This window comes from Anomaloglossus baeobatrachus, chromosome 5, assembly GCF_048569485.1.
Source record: "Anomaloglossus baeobatrachus isolate aAnoBae1 chromosome 5, aAnoBae1.hap1, whole genome shotgun sequence".
In the NCBI taxonomy this organism is placed as follows: Eukaryota; Metazoa; Chordata; class Amphibia; order Anura; family Aromobatidae; genus Anomaloglossus; species Anomaloglossus baeobatrachus.
Window position 1 is genome coordinate 21,429,166 of NC_134357.1, and position 25,539 is coordinate 21,454,704.

Below are 25,539 nucleotides of genomic sequence, written 5' to 3' on the forward strand. Positions count from 1 at the left end.
GGAACATTGCAGCGGCCTGGTCTGGTCTGGCCGGACGCGACGTGGCTGCACCGGACGACGCAGCAGGGGTCACAGTGGGAACCACAGCAGGGATAGCCTCTGGTAACAGCGCCGGCGGGGTCAGTATACCCGATCGGGCGGGGTCAGCGTGGTACTCACCCAAGGGCAACAGCAAGGGGGTCTGGGTGGTCACTTCTTGGCACAGTGCTGGTCACACGGCCCACCTCTCGTAGGCCCGAACTGCCACAGCCATCTTCCGCAGCTCTGAGCGCCACTCCATCACTTGCTGGAGGATCCGTGCTTGCACCCAGTTACAGAACTGGGCGAGCTCCCAGTCCCACCAGGCGGCAGTGCCTGGTTCTGGCTCACTGCTTGCAGATGCCATCCTCTGTCGCTGCTCACCAGGTTCTGGTGACGCTGCAGCCTAAGTTTCATTTTCTCTCTCTCTCCTCCCATAGCACTTGAATATTCCAGCAGTCCCGGAACAGATCCGCCCTCATCTTCTCTGTGCACTCGGTCAGAGCACTCCAGGGGTCTCAAGGTAGCCACGGCTCTTCGTGGGCGGTTACTTCTTTTTGTGCGGGCTGCTGTTGTTTCTTTGGCACACTTTCTGCGGTGGCAATATGGCGGCATTTCAAATTTTTCAAGCGGACCGCCAAGGCGCACGGTCACCTGTCTTAACAGGTCTAGTCCTTATCCTGTTCGTGACGCTAGAATGAGTCGCCCACCACAGCGCTGCAGCGGTCGCCTGCGGGACACTGCGGGGACTTCTCTGTAGGGACCCTTCTGGCCACAGGTATGTCAGATTGCTTTTGTGTCGTGACGCCACTCTCGGTATTGCGGTCAGGGTGATATATGACCTCCACTGCCGTTTAGCGAGCGTCTGGGGCTGATGGTACAGGCAGTTAGATGGTGTGGCCTCCCGAGAGTGAGGCTGGCCCCAGGGGCTTGGGTGTAGGTGCGTGTAGAACCACAGGTCGCAGGAATAAGTAGTCTCAGTCCAAAGTGTCTTTCAAGTTGTTTACTCACTTTTTGCTAGTAGAGTGAGACAACGGGGGCGATGCTATGATGAACCAGGTGGAACCGGTATCCTTCAGGCTGATATAGGGGTGACTGCTGACTTGCCTTCCTAGCACCTTTGTTTCGGACCACCCCAGACTCAAAGTACCGTGGGATGCATCCAGGGAAGTCGCTGCTGCCTTTTCTCCCCTTTCTGACCCGTTTGCTGACAGCGTGGACCAAGGATAAGATGGCTCCAGGCTCGATCCTCCCTATGGGCCCCCTCGTTGTGTTGGTTGCCTGCAGGATTTAGCAGACCATTAAATGGATGTCTGGCTCTAGGGACCTGTACCCCGTGTGTGAATTCATTACCAGGAGTCCTCGTACTCAACTCCTTACTGCTCTCTTTCTTCGGGTGTCTTTCAGTCTGACTTGGTGGTAATGTTCTCCCCCACAAGCAGCCACTGCACGTGCAGGGTCTGACAGTGTTCCGCTCTTCAGCCCTACACTTCAGACATGGCTCCTCCACTCCTTCTCCTCTGACTGCCACTGCACAACTCCTCTCCAGCACCACACTAACTGAGGTGTGGAGGCTCCGCCCCCTCCTGGGTCCGCCCAGGGGTCCCCTCTAATGTGTATGTGTGTCCTGGTCAAAGGGTGCCTGTGTGTACACACCCTATTCAGCCTTTGGGATTACCTGTTTGTACTGACCCAGCATGGGTGCAGTACTTAGTGGTGCCTGACCAGGTCAGGGGTGCCACATTAGCACTGTGCTTTGCAGCATCGAGGTCCAGGGTCCAAATCTCACCAAAGCTATCTGCAGGATGTTTCCCCCAGGTTTTCGTGCGTTTCCTCCTATTTCCTTCCATATTTCAAAGGCATCGTGATAGTGGATGTAGATTGTGAGCCCCAGTGTGTATGTATGTATGTATGTATGTATCTGTGTATGTATGTATCTGTGTATGTGTGTGTGTATGTCCGCTAAAGGAATTCGCACCATGGCATTTACAATCACAAAATTTTGCATAGATGCCTCATGTGACTCAGAGAACATCATAGACTATATTTTGAGGGGAAAATTGAATCACGTGCTTTACAGTTATTCACCAAAAAACCTGATTACATTAAAGTCAATGGAGCTGGGAGCTACAGGTTATTAATTGGAGCTGTGATTGGTTGCTATAGGCAAGGAAGGACATTTTTAGTATAAGAAGCTTATGTGTGAGGTAATATATGATTTTGGTAGAGACAGACACACACAGAGATAGAGACAGACAGAGACACACAGAGACACACAGACTGAGACACACAAAGACAGAGACACATAGAGACTGACATACAGAGACAAACACACAGAAACAGAGACACACAGAGACAGGGACACAGAGACAGGGACACAGAGACACACTGAGACACAGAGACACACAGACTGAGACACACAAAGACAGAGACACACAGAGACACACAGAGACAGAGAAACACAGAGACAGAGACACACACAGGCACACAACGAGACAGAGACACACAAAGACAAAGACACAGAGACACACAGAGACAAACAGACAGAAACAGAGACACACAGACAGAGACACAGAGACAGAGACACACTGAGATACACAGACTGAGACACACAAAGACAGAGACACACAGAGACAGAGACTCACAGACATACACACAGGCACACAACGAGACAAAGACACACAGAGACAAAGACAGAAACAGAGACAAGGAAACACACTGAGACACAGAGACACACAAAGACAGAGACACACAGACATACACACAGGCACACAACGAGACAAAGACACACAGAGACAAAGACAGAAACAGAGACACAGAGACACACTGAGACACAGAGACAGAGACACACAAAGACAGAGACACACAGACATACACACAGGCACACAACGAGACAAAGACACACAGAGACAAAGACACAGAAACAGAGACACAGAGACAGACAGAGACACAGAGACAGAGAGGGAGATTGAGTGAGAGACAGAGAGACACTTAGTTACTATCCCGGGCATCGCCGGGTACTACAGCTAGTAAAATATAAAAATGTAAACATTATGAAAATCCGGCAAATGAACCTTCAAGCTAAAAAGTTAATAGGCAACTAAACTATAAAACTAAAGTAAACAGAATGCAATGATTCGTTGGCAGCAAACATTTGTTTGGTATTTTCTTCATTTGTAAATCATGCTTTATATGTCTTCAAGAGCCTTTTGATCCAATCATATGTCCCATATGTCTCCCCTTGATGTTCTCCAATTTTTTTTTACCTTTTTCAATGAAACGCAGACTCTGAGCTCCAACATTCCCCTCTTAGGGAATGTCCACACACTGCAGTTTTGTCATAACCACAAAACTACACCTTTTGGCCTAAGAAAACGCTCCATGGACCAAAAAATGAATAAAAAAAGGCAAGTGTTTTTGGTGCGGTTTTGACCATGCATTTTTTCATTGCTTTTTTAATGACCTCATTTATGGTAATTCAATGGTTGGAAAACGCAGGCAGAAAAAAAAAAGCAACATGCGCACATCAAATCTGAATTGTCATAGACTTTGCTGGAGAAGGAAAGACATGGAGTTTTTGGCCACAAACGGAACCAAAAAAAGCGCAAAAAAAAACCCCCGCATGTGCATGGGACCTTATTCCTTCATTCCTCTTTTTTTTTTACTGTTTGCATTAGTCAAAGTTTGCCAAGACTTAACACATTTGGTTTACTTACAGCCTTAAGGTTAGAAAATGGAGTTAAAGTCAGAACATGTATTGTATACAATTAATTACAATTATTTACCACCCTCCTGATCCACAGCATGAGGAGCTAACCAAAGCGGGCTGAATAAAAATGTGTTTCCTGATATCCTTATCAAAATCTATAGAAAAGCTCTTCTCATTTTGAATTTGGCTTTTAATTTTAAATAACAACATTTCCCTGAAAGCAAACCACAAAAGAAAATGGTGTTCACGGGTTTAAGTTGGTTTAAGAGTGCCCTCATATCATAATATTGTAATGGATGCCAAAATGACCATAGTTGAGGAACGGTCAGAGACTGTGAAACTCATGGTTGACTGCAATGACTGAACCATGACAATGACACAAAACCCTGACTTACAAGTAACTTGATCTACCAGAACAAAAAAGACCCAAAGCTAGATTTCCAGTTGGGCTGGTCAAATACTGGACGCTCTTTCTGGACACCGGACCAGCCATGGAGGAAGCTTTCTTGCTCCGAAGACCATGCTAGGTGTCAAACGAGGTGAACCCTTGGACGGCCAATATAACTTTGAACAAGACTTCAAAAATAACTTCTTATCGTGGGAACTTTGTCATTACCACCATTTGGAGTTTAGGGCTGTTGTCCATGTATTTACCACAAAGCGATTAATTTCATTTATTCCTTTTGATCAAGGACAGGTTACCTTGGACCTGATCCCACCATGTTCCAGCAAAAGCATATAAATAGGAAGCATGCCGGAGACCAAGTACAATTCGACTTACAAACCAACCATGAAGCTTCTTGTAGTAGCAGTCCTTCTCGGAGTGGCAGGTATGAGAAGAAGCTCCTGGCTTCCAGCGGAAAACCTACCATTGTTAGATGAGCGCTATCATACAAGGTAGTAAGGGTTTTATTACTACATAAATCTGTTCCTAAACTTTTTTTTTATTTTTTTTCCACAGCCGCCTTCGATGACGATGATAAAATCGTCGGAGGTTACACCTGCAACAAAAACTCAATCCCTTACCAGGCATCTCTGAACTCCGGCTATCATTTCTGTGGAGGCACTCTGGTCAACAGCCTATGGGTGGTCTCTGCTGCTCACTGCTACAAGTCGTAAGTCCTAGTGATTTAATGGGGTTTTTCAACACTAGTATTCATGGTCAGTCCTTAAAATATCTGATCATTAGGAATCTGACAACTAATAACTGCTCTGCTAACAGCTGCTTAGTTCCATCATATGCTACTGCTACTTCTCCACCAATGTTCACCTACATAATGTTCACCTACATACTTGTGCTGTGACTGTGCGTGGTGCTGCGGCTTAGTAATAATTGCTGGAGTTCAGCTGCAGTACCACAAACAGAAAATATCAATGTTACCAATTTTTAAATTCTTTAAACATAGTAACTATAACAAAAAATCTCTAGATCTAATACATATTATTACTACATGAAGATATTCACTATTACTTATTGCACATTTTCTTGGTTAACAGCTGGTACATAGTTTCATAGTGTTTAAATGTGAAGGCAGAGTTCAACCAATGACCTAACCATAACATGTTGATCCAGAGGAAGGGAAAAAAAAAACCCATGCGACAGACAGTAAGCGCCACATTAGGGGAAAAAAAATCCTTCCCGACTCCACATACAGAAATCAATTAGTTCCTGGGATCAATGCCCCATCACAGAATCTAGTGCACATAACCAGTAATATATTTTTCAAGAAAGACATCCAGGCCTCTCTTAAATGTTATTAGTGAATCAACCATTACAACAACCATTTTTCCAAATGGAATAAGCCCAAGTTTAATAACCTGTCTCGGAACTTTCTATATTATGTGTATATATATATATATATATATATATATATATATATACATATACATACATATACATATATATATATATATATATATATATATATATATATATATATTATATATATATATATATATATATAGAGCTATATTCCATTTTTAATATTTTTTCACACTTGGACTGGGTCACAGTTAACAGTGGGATACCACAGGGATCAGTTTTGGGCCCTCTTCTTTTTAACATATATATATATATATTTATATATATATACACACATAAACACACACATATATATGTGTGTGTTAAAAAGAAGAAGGCCCAATACTGATCCCTGTGGTACCCCACTGTTAACTGTGACCTAATCCAATAATCCAAGTGTGTCCACACATGAAAAAATATTAAAAATGGAAAGCAATACTAAACGATCAAAAGGGAGTGAATAAAAATATACATGTAAATTAAAAAATATAGTAAAATTAATATTTTGTAAATATTTTCATTAAAATGGGTCAATTGGAAGCCAGAAGATGTATAAATGTAAAAAGAAAAATGGGATTAAAAGAATGAGTGGAATCTGAAAAAAATTGTGGTACTAATAAGCAGGGGTTGGCAAAGCACTGTTAGTGGCCAACACATTGGCCGGGGGTGTCCCCCCTGGTCCTGAAATTTAGCACTAAGAAGTCCCTTGCTGCTTCTATTCCCACTGAATCTCTAGGGTTCTTATTATTTCATGGGAACACAGGTAAAAAAAAAAAAAGAAATACATAATTTTTTAGAGATGAATGAATACATTTCCAGAGGCCACCTCAGTATTCCATGGTCTCTGGATTGAGGTCCTACAAGCTGCCTTCTACCTGCAGCCTCCCCAGTTATCCGGTGTGGTGTGACGTTGAGGGCGTATTGTAGGGCTCCTGAACCTGTTTTCCTGCTGTGCTGGGGCATAGCACGCCCACCACAAATCAATCACAATCTATATATATATACACTACAGGAGCATTCAAGTTCGTCTTGGAGAGCACAACATTGCAAAAAGTGAAGGTACCGAACAGTTCATCAGCTCTGCCAAGGTCATCCGCCATGGAAGCTACAACTCCAGAACCCTGGACAATGACATCATGTTGATCAAGTTGTCTTCTCCCGCCACAATGAATGCCTACGTCCAGCCTGTGGGTCTGCCCTCTGGCTGCGCTGCTGCCGGCACCAGCTGTCTGATCTCCGGATGGGGCAACACCCTCAGCAGTGGAAGTAAGTCATCCAAGCCTTCATAAATTCACACTTTCTTATTTACTGCCTGCACACACAACTGTACAATCACTATATATCCATGCAATACACATATGACTACAGACATATGGAAGCCCACTATATATGTGAAGCCCCACAGGTGTTGTGTCGGTGCATTACCTTCAGGGACTCCACTTAGCTGGATCTGGTCACAGGTAGGAGATCTTCTTCTTGTCGTGACGCCACTCTCAGAATTGCGGTCAGTGGGGACCGCCACTGCAGGTTGAGGGACGCCTGGGGCTGATGGTGAGTGCAGTTAGTTGGAATAGCCTCCTGAGAGTGAGGCAAGCCCCAGGGCCCTGTGTAGGTGCGTAGAACCGCAAGGCGCAGAATAACTCCACACAGGCAGAATGTCTTTCAGGGTTTTTACTCACTTCAGGTGGCAGGGTGAGTAACCCGGGCGTAGCTGGGATGAACCAGGCGGGAACCAGGTGTCCTTCAGGCTGACTTGTGAGGGTGACTACTAACTCGCCTTCCTTAGCCCTTGGTGGTTTGGGGTAACCCCGACTTTGAGTCCCTATGGGGGTCACCCAGGGAAGATGCTGCAGCCTCACTCCCCTTCGTTTGCCGTGTGCTTGTCGCCTGGACCAGGCCACTCCAGCTGCTTGCCTCCTGTGACCTATGGGCCCTAACTGTGGCTACGTGGCTGCGGCTTTTGTGGTGTTGTGGCGTGGGCTTTGAGAGCCCCACACCGGCAGGTTTAGCAAAAGAAAACTGGATCTATCTCCGCTTCGGGATCTGCCGCCCGTTTGGGCCTGGTACTCTCTAGCAGTCTCCTTACTTCCCACTCCGTTGCTCTCTCTCTAGCTGAAGATGGATTTCGGGTAGCACTCCTAGTTGACCGTTCTCCCCCGTCGGTAGCCACTGCGCGGACGCTGTCAGACTACAGCAGCCCACGGGATCTGCTCCTCACTCGAGCTCCCTGGACTCTGCACTGCCTGGCTCACATCTGGGACCTTCACTGCTGCTCCTGTCTGAGCTTCACTTTCCTGCTCCTCACTCCTCCACACTCTGCTGCAGACTCTAGACTGTTTACTCCTCCTTCTCTTTTCCCTTTTTGTGCCTGCCTACGCCACCTAGCAACCAGATTCTCTTACCACACCCCTTGAGAGGAGATGGAGGCTTTTGGCCCCCTCCACTATTCCAGTGAAGGTGAAGGCTTTTCCCCCTCCTGGGATCCCCAGGGGTCCTCTCATGGGTACATGTGTGAGACCTGATCACTATGCGCCTGTGTTCCACACCCCGGTCAGCCTTCTGGATTACCTGTATTGTACTGTCCCCAGCATGGGTGCAGTACTCAGTGGTGCCTGACCAGGTCAGGGGCGCCACATATACACACACTAAATCTCTGCATTTGTACAGAATATGCACTTTTGTTGTGTTCCCTGTTATTACAGCTCCAAATGTAGTTAATACGTACAGATAATGGGATGCTAGTCACTACTTACAGGTAGTATGAATGGAAGAGTAGTCAGGAAAGCCGGGGTCTGGTAACGGGAGGACACATATGAGCACAAGGAGAAAACAGAGATGTCGTCAGATCCTAATCCGAGGGTCAGAATACCAGGAGAGCACGTAATAGATTCAGGGAGAAAACAGAGACATGGTCAGGTAATGGTCTGAGGTCAGAAGGCAGGAGGTCACAACAAGAACAGGGAGTGGGCAGAGAGGAGTCAAATAACCATCCGGGGTCAGAGAACCAAGATCAGAATACTAGCAGAGACACAAGCAACAGCACAACTGAAGAACTAGAGAATACAACTGGCAAGGTTCTGGGCGAGCATGCTCAGTAAAGAAGCCTGAGCAATTACCAGGAAGGTGGAACACCTGAGTAATCAGCACCAACATGGAATCCCTGCGCTGTCAATCAGGCTGTAAGCTCAGTAACTCAGGAAAGTGCAGCAGAGCATCTCCAAAGGCAAAATGCTCTGTACAGAGTAATTGTGACAGATACTATACTCACAATACTATCTTGTGCTTTTTTTGTAGCAAACATGCCCGATCTCCTCCAGTGTCTGAACGCCCCCATCCTGACCGCCTCCCAGTGTAGCAACGCCTACCCCGGAGAGATCACCGGAAACATGATCTGTGTTGGGTATGTGGAAGGAGGCAAAGATTCCTGCCAGGTAAAATGTTAATTTATCTTACAAGGGAACCTGTCATGACCGAAAAAAAACCTATTAACAGGAAGATATAGGGTTAATCTGCAAGTGTTCTAAAGCTGTGTGACCACCATACTGAAAGCCTGGCTACCGGATGGAAATGAATATTATTCTTCCCTGCAGCCTCCGGCTTTCAGCCATCGAGAAGCAGACACCCTCAGTTCAATACTTAAAGAGTTGTGGGTATAATCATGCCACGGCATTTACTGACAACTAGCTCTGTACTGATGCACTGTGAACAATGTGTATCTGTGAAGAAAGTGCTGCTGAAGTGTTTGCTAGCAGAATGTAGAAATTATAATAATAATATTTATTTATATAGCGGCAGCATATTCCGCAGCATTTTGCAAGATATTACAGAGTAAAGGCCCCGTTACACGCAATGATGTATCTAACGATATATCGCCAGGGTCACGGATTCCGTGAGGCACATCCGGCATCGTTAGCGACGTCGTTGCGTGTGACACCAACGAACGGCAGTTAACGATCAAAAAAACTCACCTTATCATTGATCGCTGACACATCTTTCTTTTTCAAAAAATCGTTGATTGTTGCGGACGCAGGTTGTTCGTTGTTCCCGAGGCAGCACACATCTCTACGTGTGACACCTCGGGAACTACAGCTTACCTGCGGCTGCCGGCAATGAGGACAGAAGGAGGTGGGCGGGATGTTATGGCCGCTCATCTCCTCCCCTCTGCTTCTTTTGGGTGGGTGCTTAGTGACGCCGCTGTGATGCCGCATGGACCGCCCTTAGAAAGCAGGCGGTTCGCCGGCAACAGCGATGTCACTAGGAAGGTAAGTAGTGTGACGGCTCCTAACGATTTTGTGCGCCACGGGCAGCAATTTGCCCGTGACGCACAAACGACAGGGGCGGGTGCTTTCACCAGCGATATCGCTGCGTGTAAGACACTCTTAACACATAGTTCAAAAGCTTACAATCTATAAATTATGAGCCATGTATCACCAGTGTTAGCTTGTTGCAATAAATCAACTTTCCACATGAGTTTAATCCTGATCATTAGACTTGTTGCCTCCTTTTAAGTAATATTCACATAAACTGTTGCTAGTGTCACTTTGCGTTGTTTCACTATCACTGGCTCAATTTTTCCAATGAGGGCCAAGACGTTTAAAGGGGCCACTACTCACAGTCCTCAGAATGTCTTCAAGATGTATTTTCAAGTCACTAAGTTACATCACTTGTTACTTATTGGGATCAGTAGGTAACGGTCCACATCACTAGGTATAGTACGACTTACCATCTGTATATCATGAACCTATAATAATATATTGCCTCTTCTCAGGGTGACTCCGGTGGACCCGTGGTCTGCAACGGACAGCTCCATGGTGTGGTCTCCTGGGGATACGGCTGTGCCCTCAGGAACTATCCTGGTGTCTACACCAAGGTCTGCAACTACAACTCCTGGATCTCCAACACTGTTTCCACCAACTAGACGCTTCATACGTCTTTTCTCTTGACGCATTTCCCCAATCTTACCAATAAATGTGTCATTGCCATTAAGAAATTGTGTTTTGTTTTTTTAACACTATCCAAATAATGGAAATTTACTTAATGTAGCATTGCACAGAGTTTAGTTAGAAAACAATTAAGGATTATCATAATCCACAAGGCATAGTGCCGAACCAGTCAATGAAAAAGTCGAATCTGCTGCATACAGTTGTGACGCCCTGGCAAAACCAGGTAGTTACACAGATTAGGCCCCCGCATAACACCGCTCCCACACAGGGTTAAAGCAGCCGACAAACCAGAGGACCGGGAGCGGACTCCTGCGTCATACACCGGGAAGTCTACACAGGAAAACACAAAGTGCAGAGGGAAGGGGTAGTGACCATCAGCCCGGGTGTGGGACCAGATACACCCGTCTGCGTCAGCCGGCCACCATCACCTTGGTTTACCAAAAGACTTGCCTGATTGATTCACCAGTGAGTAACTTCCCTGGCCTGACCGGGTGCACCGGCCCCTGCCGTTATCATCCCCTGCACAGAGACATTGGGCCCCGGGGCATCCATCCCTGCCCACGGAGGGGTTAACGTCCAGCTACCAGCCCATCGCCCCCGGGAGCCCCACAACAGCAGCAGTGGTGCTATATCTCACCACACCCCCTCGTACAAATACGTCCCCCTTTTATTCGAAGTGTCCGTGTGACCCCCGGGTCCGGTAGAGTCCCTCGAGCCATACCGCAGATCCGGATCCGAGCAGCACGGCTGCTGGCACGGGGGCGGCACATAGTCATATACAAAAATCACAAGGAGGTATGGAAAGGCATCCGTGCCTCATCGGTAACATTAGTATGATTTTTTTTTTTTTTAAACTACACAGTTGCAAAACATTGTGGTCATCAAGATTTCAGCCTTGCTGACCAAAAGGAAATAGGAGATTCCCTGGCTAAGCGATAAGATCAGGGAATTTTAGTGTCCCATACAGTCAAGTACTCTTGATTCCACCTCTACTCTCCAAACAAAAAGTTGCAAGGCAAAGGTCTGAAGTGCAGAGTAGAGAACAACTGTCACATAGAATTTTTGCATAAAATTCGCCATCTGTCATGGCAGCTTTGGATTGTATTCAGACTACAGATTCTGACACTCCACCCGATGGTTTATCTGGTGTCTGGGACCAACACAAACAGACTCAGACATCGGCCTGCTGTGTACTGATTCATAGGCAGGTTAGCAAGAGTTAATCTCTGCTGGTCTGCTTGCTCCTTTGGTCACATGTTGTGGGAAGACCTATCCCATCTGCTCCGCTCTTATTTATACTGGTTGAATCCTTCTACCTATGCCAGCTATAGTTTATTCTATGTTGGTCTGTGAGGTGTGGTGTGCCAGACTCTCTCTGGTGAAAGTTGTGTTTAGTGGTGATTTTTGCCTGGTGTGGTTGTGGAGTATATCTCTGTTATTTTGTATTTTCTTCTTGCTCTTGTTTTCCTCCTGAATCTCTTATTGTCTTATCGTGTGTGTGTGTGTGTGTGTGTGTGTGCGCAGTGTGACAGATTTGTTTTTTCCTTTGTCTGTCTTTTTCTGTGGGTTTCAACACACTCCTGTCCAGTCCCTCCCTGAGTGAGGGGGAATTAGATCAGAATTAGTCAGGAGCAGGGCCAGGAAAGAGACTCAGGCCTCCCCACCATTAGGAGTATCCCTAAGAATAGGAATTGCATAGGACTCCCTAGGTTGTGGGACAGCTTAGAAGCCTCGGTTCCCCACTATCCGAAAGTCATCATGACAGCAACTCAGAAGCTGAAAACTCTATTAAAGAATTAAAATCACTACAGGTCAATATTACCGACATAGAGTGACTATATAATGGTATGTACCAGTTCTACAGATCAAATAAGTGATTATAGTAAATATACTGCCAAATGTAGAGCACTAAAAAAGGCCGAATAGTGACATTTTTTGGGTTGAGATGCTTAGTGCCAAATCATTTCTATTGTTCATGTATTTGTACTGAATGTTGAACAAACCTAATGTAAGTCAATGGGAAACTCGAATAACTTTTTGGAGGACCTTGGAAGTTGGTCTGGGAGGGCTGTAAAGATGCTGCAATGGATGGAAAAGTGCTGAAACTGAATGGGGACAGCATGGGGAAGATGCCTGGATGCATTTCTAAGACCCAGCTGGTTCCTGGGAATAATGTTGTTAGAGTATTAAGGTGATTAAAGCAGGAAAATTACACTTACTGAGTTTCCCCGCAGCTGTCACGCTGCTCCTGGGTCTAATCATTAAAGTGCCTGAATATGCACTACTTCCCCCACCTACCCTCTGCAACTGTGTCTGTGATTGATTGCAGTCCTGTTTTCCCCACCCTTCCTCTGTACCGGTGTCTGTGATTGGTTGCCCTCACACAAACTGTCTGGGTCCGTGAAGTGAAGTATAACACCAAAAAAATAATTGGAAAAAATGGTGCATGGTCTTGCATATTTTGATACCCAGCGCAGATAAAGCAGATGGCTAGGGCCCCAGCTGTGTGTTTTATATTGGCTGTGTATCAAAATACGAGGGACCCCTTTCGTTTTTTTCAATGATTTAAATAAATAATTGAAAAAACATTGTGAGGTCCCCCTCAATTTTGATACCCGGCCAAGATAAAGCAGACAGCTGGGGGCTCGTATTTTCAAGCTAGGGCCATGGCTATTGGGTCCTCCTCAACCTAAAAATAGCAATCTACAGCCGCCCCAGAATTGTTGCAGTCATTAGATGGGCCAATTCTGGGGTTTTACCTAGCTCAGACAGCTGGGGACTGGTATTCCCAGGCTGGGGAAGCCTATGGTTATTGGGCCCTCCTGAGCCTAAACATAGCAGCCCGCAGCCACCCCAGAATTGTGATATCCATTAAATATCATAATTCCACTACTTTACCCAGCTCATTCCGATTGCCCTGGAGAAGTAGCAATCGGGGTAATATCAGAGGTTAATGACAGCTGTGATTTGTCAAAAAAACACAGTTGTCATCAAGTTCGAGGTTAGTAATAGGTAGGGGTCTATGAGACCCTATAAGTCAAAAGAAATAACCACAAAACTTAGAAAAAAAATCCTTTATAAAAAAATTAAAAAAACATAAAAACAAAACACCCTCTTTCTCCAATTTATTAACTCCCAAAACTCACCTTTAGGTCTAACATAATCCACACGAGGTTCCATGACGATTCCCGCTGTGCACTTTGAGTATTTGTTTGCAGACATTTCTGCACCAAATCTGCATCACCTGGCAAAAAAAACGCAGCAAAATTATATCCATTTTTTATGCTGTTCTGGTATGTTTTTCTTCCAAAATATGCAGATTTGGAGAAATCAAATACTTAACGTGCGCGCATAGCCTAATCCAGTAATTTGGCATTGACTTCAATGACTTCACCTGAGGTGAGGTCACTAAGTTCAATGAGTTCTTCTCAAGTCAATTCACCTGAGGTCACAGCTGGCGTACCGTGGGAACCTCCAGCTGTGACCTCAGCTGAATTCACAACTTCACTGCTCACAGCTGCAGTGAACTAGTGTGACTGCGCATTGCATCCTAAGATGTAGCAGAGCCAGCATCATTTTCGGGCCTCGTGTGGATTACTTCGGACCTGACGGGGTGTTTTGGGCCTTAATAAATTGGAGAAAGAGAGTGTTTTTTTGTTTTATTTTAGAAATAAAAGATTTTTCTCTGTTTATTTATTTTAGCTTACAAGGTTAGTAATGGGGGTCTCATAGACCCCTCCCCATTACTAATCCATGGCTTTGTGGCAGCTGTGATTTTCTGACAAATCACAGTTGTCATTAATCCCTTGTATTACCCTGATTGCCATAGCTTCAGGGCAATCAGAATGAGCCAGGTAAAATGGCGGAATTGGGATATCTAATGGATATGACAATTCTGGGGAGGCTGTGGCCTACTATGTTTAGGCTTGGGAGGGTCCAATAACCATGGGTCTCCCCAGCCTGGGAATACCAGCCCCTAGCTGTTTGCTTTATCTTGGCTGGGTATCAAAATTGTGGAGGACCACACGACAAGTAATGGATATTGCGAACATCTTAATATTTGTGTGAGTTATGAATAGTGACGGGTATATTCACTTATCATTATAGAGCACCCCTGAAAATAGAGACCCCAAAATATTAGTGCCACAGTGTACAATATTATGTACAACACTGTAAAAAGTTCATGTTTTTGATAGAAATCATGCCAAATATTGTGCTCCTAGAAAATAGTTTTCCCATTGTGCGCTCCAGATAAAACACATCAGAAAATAATAGTGGCCCGGGCCATGTGTGTGACTCGCCCACCCCAGGGCTGTGGGACACCCGGTGCCGGGCCTGGCTAGTCCGGTGGTAGTCAGTGGTGGCTGGGCCCGGCTCCGTGGCCCTGGTGGGTGTCAGTAAAATATGTGGCTTGGTGAATAAAGTTGTGTTCGTGACGCCACCTGTGGTATGCGGCTATTAAGCCGCCGCTGCTGTGTGAGGCCTCCGGGATGATGTTATGGCAGCAATGGTGGTACTGCTCCCCACAGGTGGAGCAATGCCCGGGGCACAGTTGGTGCTCGTGGAAGTCTATGGTGTTGTGTGGCTAACACGGTGCAGGGCCGACAGGCGATGAAAGAACCAGGCATAAACAACAGTCTCTTTACCTTTTCCTCTTTACTTTGGAAACAGTCCAGTCCTGGGAGACCGTTACAGGTGGTGATGGGGATCCGGTCGGCCTGGAAGTATTTGGGGTGATCTCTCTGGCCAGCTGAGTATGAGGCCTACTCCTGTACTTTGCTTTGTTACGCTAGGACCCTGCTTCTCTGAATCCAGCAATGGCCCTCTGTGCTGCTGGGACTGTTGGTGCGTCCCTTTCCCTCTGTAGCAGGCTGCGCAGGCTCCCTCTCTGGTGCTTCTCTGCTGTAATCCACACCGGCCTTAATGCTGCAGCTGTACTTTTGGGATGTTTGTGGGCCAGGTGCTTGCAGCTCTCCCGCCCTTCGGATTCGGCTACCAGGGAGTATTTTAAGCCCTGGTGGCCACAGACTCCGATGTCCGAGTCTCTCCGCTGCCTCTCAGCTACTCCTGCTTCTCTGGGCCAAGCTACTCTAGCTCTAGGCCCCAGATTCACAGGACAGCTCACTCTGCATCTGTTCACTTCTACTGCTCTCTACAGACTGAACACTACTTCCTTCCTCAGACCAGGCTTAAGGGGATGCTCCCTGGAATCCCAGGTTCAGAGCTCCCCCTGCTGGCCGGAGGGAGAACTGCGTTGGGTGTTAAACTTGCTGGCCAATGGATCTCCCAATTACCTCCAGGCTCAGCATTAACCCTTTGGGAGGGCAATGCTGTTGTGGCGACCAGGTCCTGGGGCGCCACACTCCCCCTTAGTTAAATTCAGTACTCCCGGACTGTGGAAACAAACATAACATGTTACAACATTTCATCCCATTATGGGAGGCGCATTACTTAAACGTTACAAACTTAAACACTACTATAAGAGTCCAGTGTGGCTCCCCGCCGGGTGTCCATTACACTGCTCCATGGGGGACCCGCCGCGATCAAACCCCCAACGTAGGCTCTGGGCGTGCGTCAGAGCATTGATGACCCCACTCTATGCACGCCGGACGGGTTTTTCTTCAGGGGTGTTGAGCACACTGGTGCTAACTATGAACAATTTAGGTGTTGGCCACCCATAGTCCAGTGGCCCAATTGTCCATTTACTTAATCACCTAAGACAAAAAGCATTTTATACACAACATTACAGACATTTCACATAACTATTTACATTCTGTTAGGTATTTTACTTTCTATATTCTATACCTTGGAGGGGGCTGTCCCCGAGTGCTACGTTGGGACCGGCGTAGCTCTGGGGTTTGTCCCTGACTACTAAGAGTGTCTGCCCCCCCCCCCCCCCCGTGTGATTGGTAGGCCTAACCCTGACAGGGATACGTGTCGGTTGCCTACGGGATCTCAGATTCGCCAAGGGTACGGCAGGTTCACCACTGGCAGGGGGTTGAACCTCCTGTTCCACTGCTGGCGTGTCACCTCGTGTTGGAGCGGCCGGTTCTTTAGGTGGATCTGGAACCTCTTCTGTTTCTGGCTCGACCAACTGCGGGAACGTCAAGACTGGTACCACTATGGCATTGTTTATTCGGGTCCAAGTTTTGGGGAATTTTCCAAGGATTGTTTGGATCATCTCTTCCTCTTTTTCTTGACTTTGGGGACTTTCTTGTACTTCTTCTACTTCTTTTTGGGTTCTGCACCGTTCAGGGCACGCTTTCAGGCGGTCTCGAGAAATTGCTTGATAGGTCTTGCCTTCATCCTTGCTTATGAGGCATACCTTACTATTGTCAAAGTTGGAGGGGATAATGGTGTAGGGCTCGTTTTCCCACTGATCATCCAATTTATGCGTCCTCCGCTTCTTCTTGAGGACTTGTTCTCCAGGTGCTAAGGGAGTTGCTGGGGCTGTTTGATTGTAATGCTGCTCTTGTCTCGTTCTTGCTTGAGACAGGCTCCTCTCTACGCATTCCTGGACCTTACGGTACCGCTGCTGCCGCTCTGTATCCCAATCCTCTATTTCCTGAACCGCCTCAGGTGACACAGTCCCCATCTCAAAGTCTACAGGTAACTTGCCAGGTCTGGCTTGCATCAGGTAAGCAGGGCTGCAGTTGGTCGAATTTACCGGGATAAGGTTGTACAAGTCTACCAGATCTGGTAACTTTTCTGGCCATTGGTTTCTTTCTTCCAAAGGTAGAGTCTTGAGCATATCAATAACCACATGGTTCATCTTCTCGCACAATCCATTGGTTTGGGGGTGGTACGGTGTGGTTCTGATTTTCTTACAACCGTACATGTTACAGAACTCTTGGAACACTTCTGCCTCGAATGCAGGACCTTGATCAGTCAGTACCCTTTCAGGGTAACCGTGAGGTCGACAAAAGTAGGCCTGAAACGCTCTCGCTGCTGTTCTGGCTGTCTGGTCCTTCACGGGCAGTACTACCAGGAAACGCGAGTAATGGTCCACAATGGTGAGGGCGTACACATAGCCTGACCGGCTTGGTGTTAACTTCACGTGGTCCAGGGCCACCAACTCCAGGGGCTGCTTCGTGACAATTGGCTGTAGGGGAGACCTCTGGCTGGCATCATCTTTCCGCCTCAGATTACACGGACCACAGTCTCGGCACCACTTCTCGACTGTCTTTCTCATGTGCACCCAGTAGAACCGATCACGGAGTAGGGTCTCCAACTTCTTCCACCCGAAGTGTCCTGCGTTATCATGATAAGCTGCTAGGACCATTGGAGCATCCCTCTGTGGGACCACTATCTGCCAGACAAGTTCATTCGTTCGCCAGTTGACATATCTCTTGCAGAGCTTGCCTTGGTAGGTGAACAGCCGTCCCCTCTCCTTCCACAACTGCTGGGCTTCTTCTGGAGCATCTGGGCCAAGATGAGTCTCAGCTTGTGCTAGCTTTTCTTTGACCAATCGCACAGCCGGGTCACCGTTCTGTGTCTCTTCCCAATTATGGTGGAGTAATGGGTTGACCGAGACCTCGTGCTGGCTCGAGCGCTTCACTCCCACAGCATGCTCACACTGGGAAACACCCTGATGATGGAAAGCCGGTAACTCTATCTCTTCGAATTCATCCAGGTCTTCTCCAGATTCGGGTAAGTGAGGCATTCTGGACAGCGCATCAGCATTGTTATTCTTCTTGCCAGCCCGATACTTGATGGTAAAGTCAAAGTTAGACAGCCGGGCCATCCATCGCTGTTCCAACGCACCTAACTTGGCTGTTGCCAGGTGTGTCAACGGATTGTTGTCCGTGAAGATGGTGAACTTGGCCGACGCCAGATAGTGCTTGAAGCGTTCAGTCACTGCCCAAACAATAGCGAGGAACTCCAGCTTGAAGGAACTGTAGTTTTCTGGATTCCTTTCAGTGGGCCGAAGCTTCCTACTGGCGTACGCTATCACCCTCTCTCTGCCTCCCTGCACCTGGGACAGAACTGCTCCCAGTCCCACGTTGCTGGCATCTGTATACAGTACAAACGGCTGGCTGTAGTCAGGGTAGGCCAGAATTTCTTCTCCCGTGAGAGCCCCTTTCAGCCGGACAAAGGATGTTTCTAGTTGGCTGCTCCATTCAAATGGAGGGCTCTGCTTCTTAGCCTGCTTTGGCTGGCCCACCAGGAGATCTTGAAGGGGCGCTGCTATCTTGGTGAAACCATCAATGAACCTTCGGTAGTAGCCCACCAGCCCAAGGAACTGCCGCACCTCCTTTACCATGGTGGGTCTTGGCCAGTCCTTGATTACGGTGACTTTCTCCGGATCAGGTGCCACACCTTCTGCGCTGACCACATGACCCAGGTACTGTACCTTTGGCTTCAAGAGGTGACATTTGGACGGCTTTATCTTCAGGCCATATTTCGACAAGGACTCAAACACTTCTGCTAAGTGCCTCAGGTGGTCTTCATAAGTCTTGGAGTAGACTATGACGTCATCCAGGTACAATAGCACGGTTTCAAAGTTGTGGTGGCCCAAGCAGCACTCCATCAACCTTTGGAATGTCCCTGGGGCGTTGCAGAGCCCGAATGGCATACAGTTGAACTCACAGAGGCCCATTGGTGTCGTGAATGCAGTCTTCTCCTTGTCCGCCTCTGCCACGGGAACCTGCCAATACCCACTGGTGAGATCCAAGGTGGAGAAATAGTTAGCTGACTTTAAGGCTGTTAGTGACTCCTCTATTCTGGGCAGTGGATAAGCATCTTTATGTGTAATGCGGTTAATTTGCCTGTAATCTACACACATTCTCATTGTACCATCTTTTTTCTTTACGAGCACTAGTGGAGCTGCCCAGGGGCTACAACTATCTCTGATAACCCCCGCCTCTTTCATTTCCCGTAACATTTCTTTGGCACGCTGATACTGTGCGGGGGGTACAGGGCGGTATCTCTCTTTAATGGGATGATGATCACCCGTGGGGATTTGATGTTTAACCCCTTTCACCTGCCCAAAATCTAGGGGGTGTTTGCTGAAGACCTGTTCGTACTCCTGTACCACCCGGTAAACCCCATGCTTTTGGTGTGAGGAGGTGGAGTCGGTGCCCACATGCAATTTTTGGCACCAGTCTTCCAGCTGCCCCTTGGAGCCATTGTTTTCCGCCTGGTGTGACGGGATCAAGGGTTCCACTGCTTTGATGGTATTGTTGCTGACAGTGTACAGTTTTGCTACAGTGGCGTACCGGGGCAATTTGGCTTCCTCCTCCCCACAATTCAGGACACGGACGGGCACTCTCCCCTTGCGGACGTCTGCTACCCCTCTGGCTATCAGGACTCCAGGCCTACTGTCTGAATACACCGGTTCTACCAAGGCATGGTAATCCTGACCCTTGAGGCCTATTGCTGCCCGACACCATATCAACATTTCACTTCTTGGGGGTATTGCAATGGGGAGGGGGTCACTTACCCTCACACTGCCAATTTCTCCTCCGGCCAGCTCTACCTGCTGCCTCCTCATCAGGGCTCGGATCTCCCTCTGTAGGGCACGCTGCTGCCCGGAGCTGGCAGTTTCAGATGCCTGTTGCAACAAAATTATCACTTCGGCAATACAATTTTCTATCACATTTGTACCAATGGTTAGCAGTGGGTTAGACTCTTTGCGATCAATATCTACAATTATCATCCCCTGACATGGCAATTCTACCCGCCCCACTTTAATGGTTACTTCCTTATACCCAATTTGAGGTAAGGGCTGACCATTACTGGCCACAATTGTTAAATCATCATCTGGGCCATGGTCAATGTCTGAATCATCCCAATATCTTTTGTACAGTTTATAGGGGATGGTTGTTACCTGGGACCCCGTATCCAGGAGAGCATTCAAAGGGATCCCATCCAGCACAATAGGAAGGACCGGTCGTCCTCCCACATACTTGCTGTGGCTGGGGGTTGAGCCGGGCTTCCTTACACCTGGGGGTCGGCTCCTGGCCCCAGGCTCGGCCCATTTAAAGGACAGTGTCGTGCAATGTGGCCCGCCTGGCTGCAGCGGCGGCAGATCAGTTGTCCCGTTGAATCATACCGGTCTGTGTCTCTGCCTCGGGTCGGCGGAATCCTCCTCTGTCACATCCATGGGACGTCATCTGGGCTGGAGGCCAACACGATTCTTGCAGGTGATGGGGTCACTTGTAGAGACTGCACGGTCTTGGCAAGGGCAGCTACAGTCTTGGTCAGCTCCTGGACCTGCTGTCTGAGCTCTGCAGTGGGATCCTTTTCCAGGGACTGCGCCTCGGCCCCTGCAGCAGCTGGTGTTGCAGGCACCACCCCGGGGTACGTGATAGCAAGAGGCCGGAGGGATACTGGGTCATTCGGTGTAGATTCTCTCAGTACCCGGATGGCCTGGTCCTTAAACTTTGCAAAGTCCAGAGCAGGGTTCTGCAGGACCATGATACGCAGCTGGGTCCTGTGGGCATCTGACAGGAGCCCCTCTATGAACTGCTCAGTTAGGAGTTTGTGTTCTTCACGTACACTCTCTGGGTCCACCTGTTTAACTGCTTTCAGGGCCTCCTGCAAGTTTAAGGCATAGTCCCTTATGCTGTCTGTGGCCCGTTGTTTGCACCCAAAGAACTTCATCTTTATTTCTGCTGCGGTGCGGGTGTCAAAAGTACTCTTTAGCTTGGCCAGTATCTGTGTTGCTGTCCCTTTATCTGTATCAGGCCAGGACTTCACTTCACGCTGGGCTGCGCCGGCTAGCTGCCCCATTAATATGCCCACCTTCTGGCTCTCAGTCAGAGGATACACCCGGAACAAGCTGTGCAGGCTTTCTCTGAAGTCGCTCAAGGTATGGGACTCCCCGGAGTACTGCGGCAGCCATTCTGCTCCCGGGATGTACGGCATTGTGATCGGCATTACCGGCGCTACAGCGGGGGCTGGGGCGGCGGCGACTGGGATTGCTTCGGCCGGTGCTGCGGCGCCTCGGGCTATGGCAGCCACCTGCTCTTCCTCCGAGTCGGACATCTTCCTCCCCCTTAGTGAACCTTACCAGGCTCCGTTCACTTTTCAAGCTCCCTTCTGGGTCGCGCGGGGTTAACAGCGCTCTGCTCTGATGGCGCGCTCCCTTCGCGCTCTTTGTCAGGCACGCCCCCCTTCTTCCTGCGCTCAGTGGGGCTAATGGCGGCGGCAGTTTTCAAATAGTGACACAGTCTTTCAGGCACAGTTTCTGCAGGCGCACAGTACCCGGTGGGACCGGGCACGAAATCCTGTTCGTGACGCCAAACTTGACTCGCCCACCCCAGGGCTATGGGACACCCGGTGCCGGGCCGGACTAGTCCGGTGGTAGTCAGTGGTGGCTGGGCCCGGCTCCGTGGCCCTGGTGGGTGTCAGTAAAATATGTGGCTTGGTGAATAAAGTTGTGTTCGTGACGCCACCTGTGGTATGCGGCTATTAAGCCGCCGCTGCTGTGTGAGGCCTCCGGGATGATGTTATGGCAGCAATAGTGGTACTGCTCCCCACAGGTGGAGCAATGCCCGGGGCACAGTTGGTGCTCGTGGAAGTCTATGAGGTGGTGTGGCTAACACGGTGCAGGGCCGACAGGCGATGAAAGAACCAGGCATAAACAACAGTCTCTTTACCTTTTCCTCTTTACTTTGGAAACAGTCCAGTCCTGGGAGACCGTTACAGGTGGTGATGGGGATCCGGTCGGCCTGGAAGTATTTGGGGTGATCTCTCTGGCCAGCTGAGTATGAGGCCTACTCCTGTACTTTGCTTTGTTACGATAGGACCCTGCTTCTCTGAATCCAGCAATGGCCCTCTGTGCTGCTGGGACTGTTGGTGCGTCCCTTTCCCTCTGTAGCAGGCTGCGCAGGCCCTCTCTGGTGCTTCTCTGCTGTAATCCACACCGGCCTTGATGCTGCAGCTGTACTTGTGGGATGTTTGTGGGCCAGGTGCTTGCAGCTCTCCCGCCCTTCGGATTCGGCTACCAGGGAGTATTTTAAGCCCTGGTGGCCACAGACTCCGATGTCCGAGTCTCTCCGCTGCCTCTCAGCTACTCCTGCTTCTCTGGGCCAAGCTACTCTAGCTCTAGGCCCCAGATTCACAGGACAGCTCACTCTGCGTCTGTTCACTTCTACTGCTCTCTACAGACTGAACACTACTTCCTCTCTCAGACCAGGCTTAAGGGGATGCTCCCTGGAATCCCAGGTTCAGAGCTCCCCTTGCTGGCCGGAGGGAGAACTGCGTTGGGTGTTAAACTTGCTGGCCAATGGATCTCCCAATTACCTCCAGGCTCTGCATTAACCCTTTGGGAGGGCAATGCTGTTGTGGCGACCAGGTCCTGGGGCGCCACATGTGCACCCTAGAAAGTCTGAGTGCTGGCTTTTGCTCCATTAAAAAATAATGTGCCACCTTAACAAATAATCATGCGGTGACCATTTAACGAATGATAATAACCCTAATGATTCAGCATGAGAAAAAAAAGTTCAGCATGCTGCGAGTGGCAGCACACATTGGATGCCACGCAGCCATTCAAGTCTGTGGGTTTGTGGAAATCATTGGACAACAGTCGGATGACAAAGAGAAGAATCTAAGGGGTACTTTGCACGCTGCGACATCACTAGCCGATGCTAGCGATACCGAGCGCGATAGTCCCCGCCCCCGTCGCACATGCGAAATCTTGTGATAGCTGCCGTAGCGAACATTATCGCTACGGCAGCGTCACACGGACTTACCTGCCCTGCGACGTCGCTCTGGCTGGCGACCCGCCTCCTTCCTAAGGGGGGCGGGTCGTGCGGCGTCACAGCGACGTCACACAGCAGGTGGCCAATAGAAGCGGAGGGGTGGAGATAAGCGGGACATAAACATCCCGCCTACCTCCTTCCTTCCGCATTGCCAGTGGAGGCAGGTAAGGAGATGTTTCTCGCTCCTGCGGCTTCATACACAGCGATGTGCGCTGCCGCAGGAACGAGGAACAACATCGTATCTCCTATTGGTGTGACATTATGAAAATGGCCGACGCTACACAGATCACCGATTTACGACGCTTTTGCGATCGTTTATCGGCGCATCTAGGCTTTACACGTTGCGACGACATTAACGGCGCCGGATGTGCGTCACTTTCGATTTGACCCCGACGATATCGCAGTAGCGATGTCGCAACGTGCAAAGTACCCCTTAGATTGTGTCCCCCCGGCCTAAGGATGCAGAGGGAGCAGTCAAACCAGTCTCTCATGACTATAATGGCCCCTCTAATATTTACCAACATTTGAAGTCCAAAACGCGGAAGCTAAGTTCCCTCGATGAGTATTTGGGGCACTTTTTTCTGCTGAGTATTTTCATGCAGCGTACAACAGTGCCAGTGAAGTGCAGTGGAATTATATAAACCTACTGAGACTTTTTTTTCCACAGTAGAAATTGCGGAATGATTTTTCAGCAAAACTGTGCAATAAGATTTCAGTAAAACAGTTTGCAGAATTGTCCAGCATCTCGGGGCCTACTATAACATCATGACCTTGCGCGGGCCGACTAATTAGAAGAGACGCCCCTGAAGTTCACATTGCTCTTTTCCTGCAGTCATGAAGTACTGTTCAACTTGGGTCTCGCAAATTATTTAGCTCATCTGTAATGGCTGACGCAGGCAAAACTAAATCAAGCCTCTGTTCCTGGATGTGAGCTTGCGTGTTTTGGCCAAAGTATCAACCAATACCTCATATATTATATATTTATTTTTATGCAGGGTGCAGCCATACCCATCAATGTGTAATGGAGAAGGAGGAGCAGAAGAAGCACTCAGCTAATATCCTGTGATGTCTTTAGGAGAACATTGCCATCTGCTGGTCAAGAAGAACAATTAGGAACTAAGGAGCAAAGGTCCTGTTGTTGAATTGTATTGCCGGCGGCATTTGTGCCACATATGCACACGTGTGGTAACACGCTTTACCTCTGATCATGTGCTTTTATCACATGGTCTGATAGGACCTATTTAAAGGTCCTGGTTGGTAAAAGGGGAGATATTCTCTTCCAGGAAGAATTGGGCTGAGTCCCGCAAAATGTCTGTTGAGGTCTAACCACTTGGTCCCTCCTTTTGCCTCTGGACCACCGATTAACTCATGGTAAGCGCCTTTTGTATTTTTATGCATATTTTATTATCAGGCACTTACCATTCAGGATGTTGGATATATATGCACTTTATGCACATGGGCACCTTCATTGCTATAGGATCTCTCTAGTCTGACCTGCCCTTTATAAATTAATGACTTCTGATCCACAGGCACAGGATTAGCTTCTATCTACATCTTTGCTGTTGTACTTTTTATGATGTCTATTTACCTTTTCTGTCTAATAAAATATTTTGCACACAAATCTCCTGTTTCCTCTGTTTTGGTTCTATACTGTGGGGTTGTGTGATGTCTTGCGTACATGCCTGCATGCTTATGTACCTCCCTGAGAGGGGCCCGGCCGCTTCTCCGCTGCTCGGGCCAAGCCACTCGAGGTCCGGCCTCAGGTTGTCGGTGGCACGAGCTCCTCCGAACCAGGGGCCACGTCACTCTGTTAGAGGGGAGGCAACGGGGTGGTGGTGGTGTGGAACGAGGCGCGCAGCCGGATTTGCCGCGCGGTCGCCCTACGGGTCGTGACGCCACCCACGGGTCGTGGTGACGGGATGCACCACTGCTGCGGCTGGAGTGAAGGCGGGCTCGTCCGGGATCGGTGTTGCGGCCACAGCCTAGGTGTTAGCCCCTCTGTGGGTAGGGGCGGTGTGTCCCGGTGCCCCGGTGGTGAGGGAGGGTAGGAGACTGCTGGCGACGGGGTTGTTGTCGGGGTGCAGGGTGCCGTGCTGCGGTGCAGTGTCGTGCCCGGATGGCACTGGTGTACTCACGATTAGTTCACACTCAGAGTCACTGGTAAACCAAAGTTAGGGTATGGTCGGGTCCCGCAGCCGGCTGCTGGTGTCCCCTGTGAGGTTGATGGTGCCCCTTTCCCTTGCACCTCTTGGTTTTTCGGCTCCCCTGCCTGGACAGTGGTAGCCCGCTCCCCGGCGTTGAGCTGCCGGAGGAGCCCTCCGTTGCCCGCAGGTGCTGGCCCATCGGGTGTTTGGCCCTTGG

At 48.7% G+C, this 25,539-nt stretch overlaps 1 protein-coding gene across 1 annotated transcript; it reads left to right on the plus strand.

The window, feature by feature from the left end:
- The first annotated feature begins 4,513 nt into the window (after positions 1–4,513).
- Positions 4,514–10,486, plus strand: LOC142310680 (trypsin-like). Its single transcript, XM_075348262.1, has 5 exons — positions 4,514–4,557; positions 4,689–4,842; positions 6,541–6,794; positions 8,823–8,959; positions 10,297–10,486. Exons 1-5 carry the CDS (start codon positions 4,518–4,520, stop codon positions 10,444–10,446), a joined length of 735 nt encoding a protein of 244 aa, XP_075204377.1. The 5' UTR covers positions 4,514–4,517; the 3' UTR covers positions 10,447–10,486.
- The last annotated feature ends 15,053 nt before the right edge of the window (positions 10,487–25,539 follow it).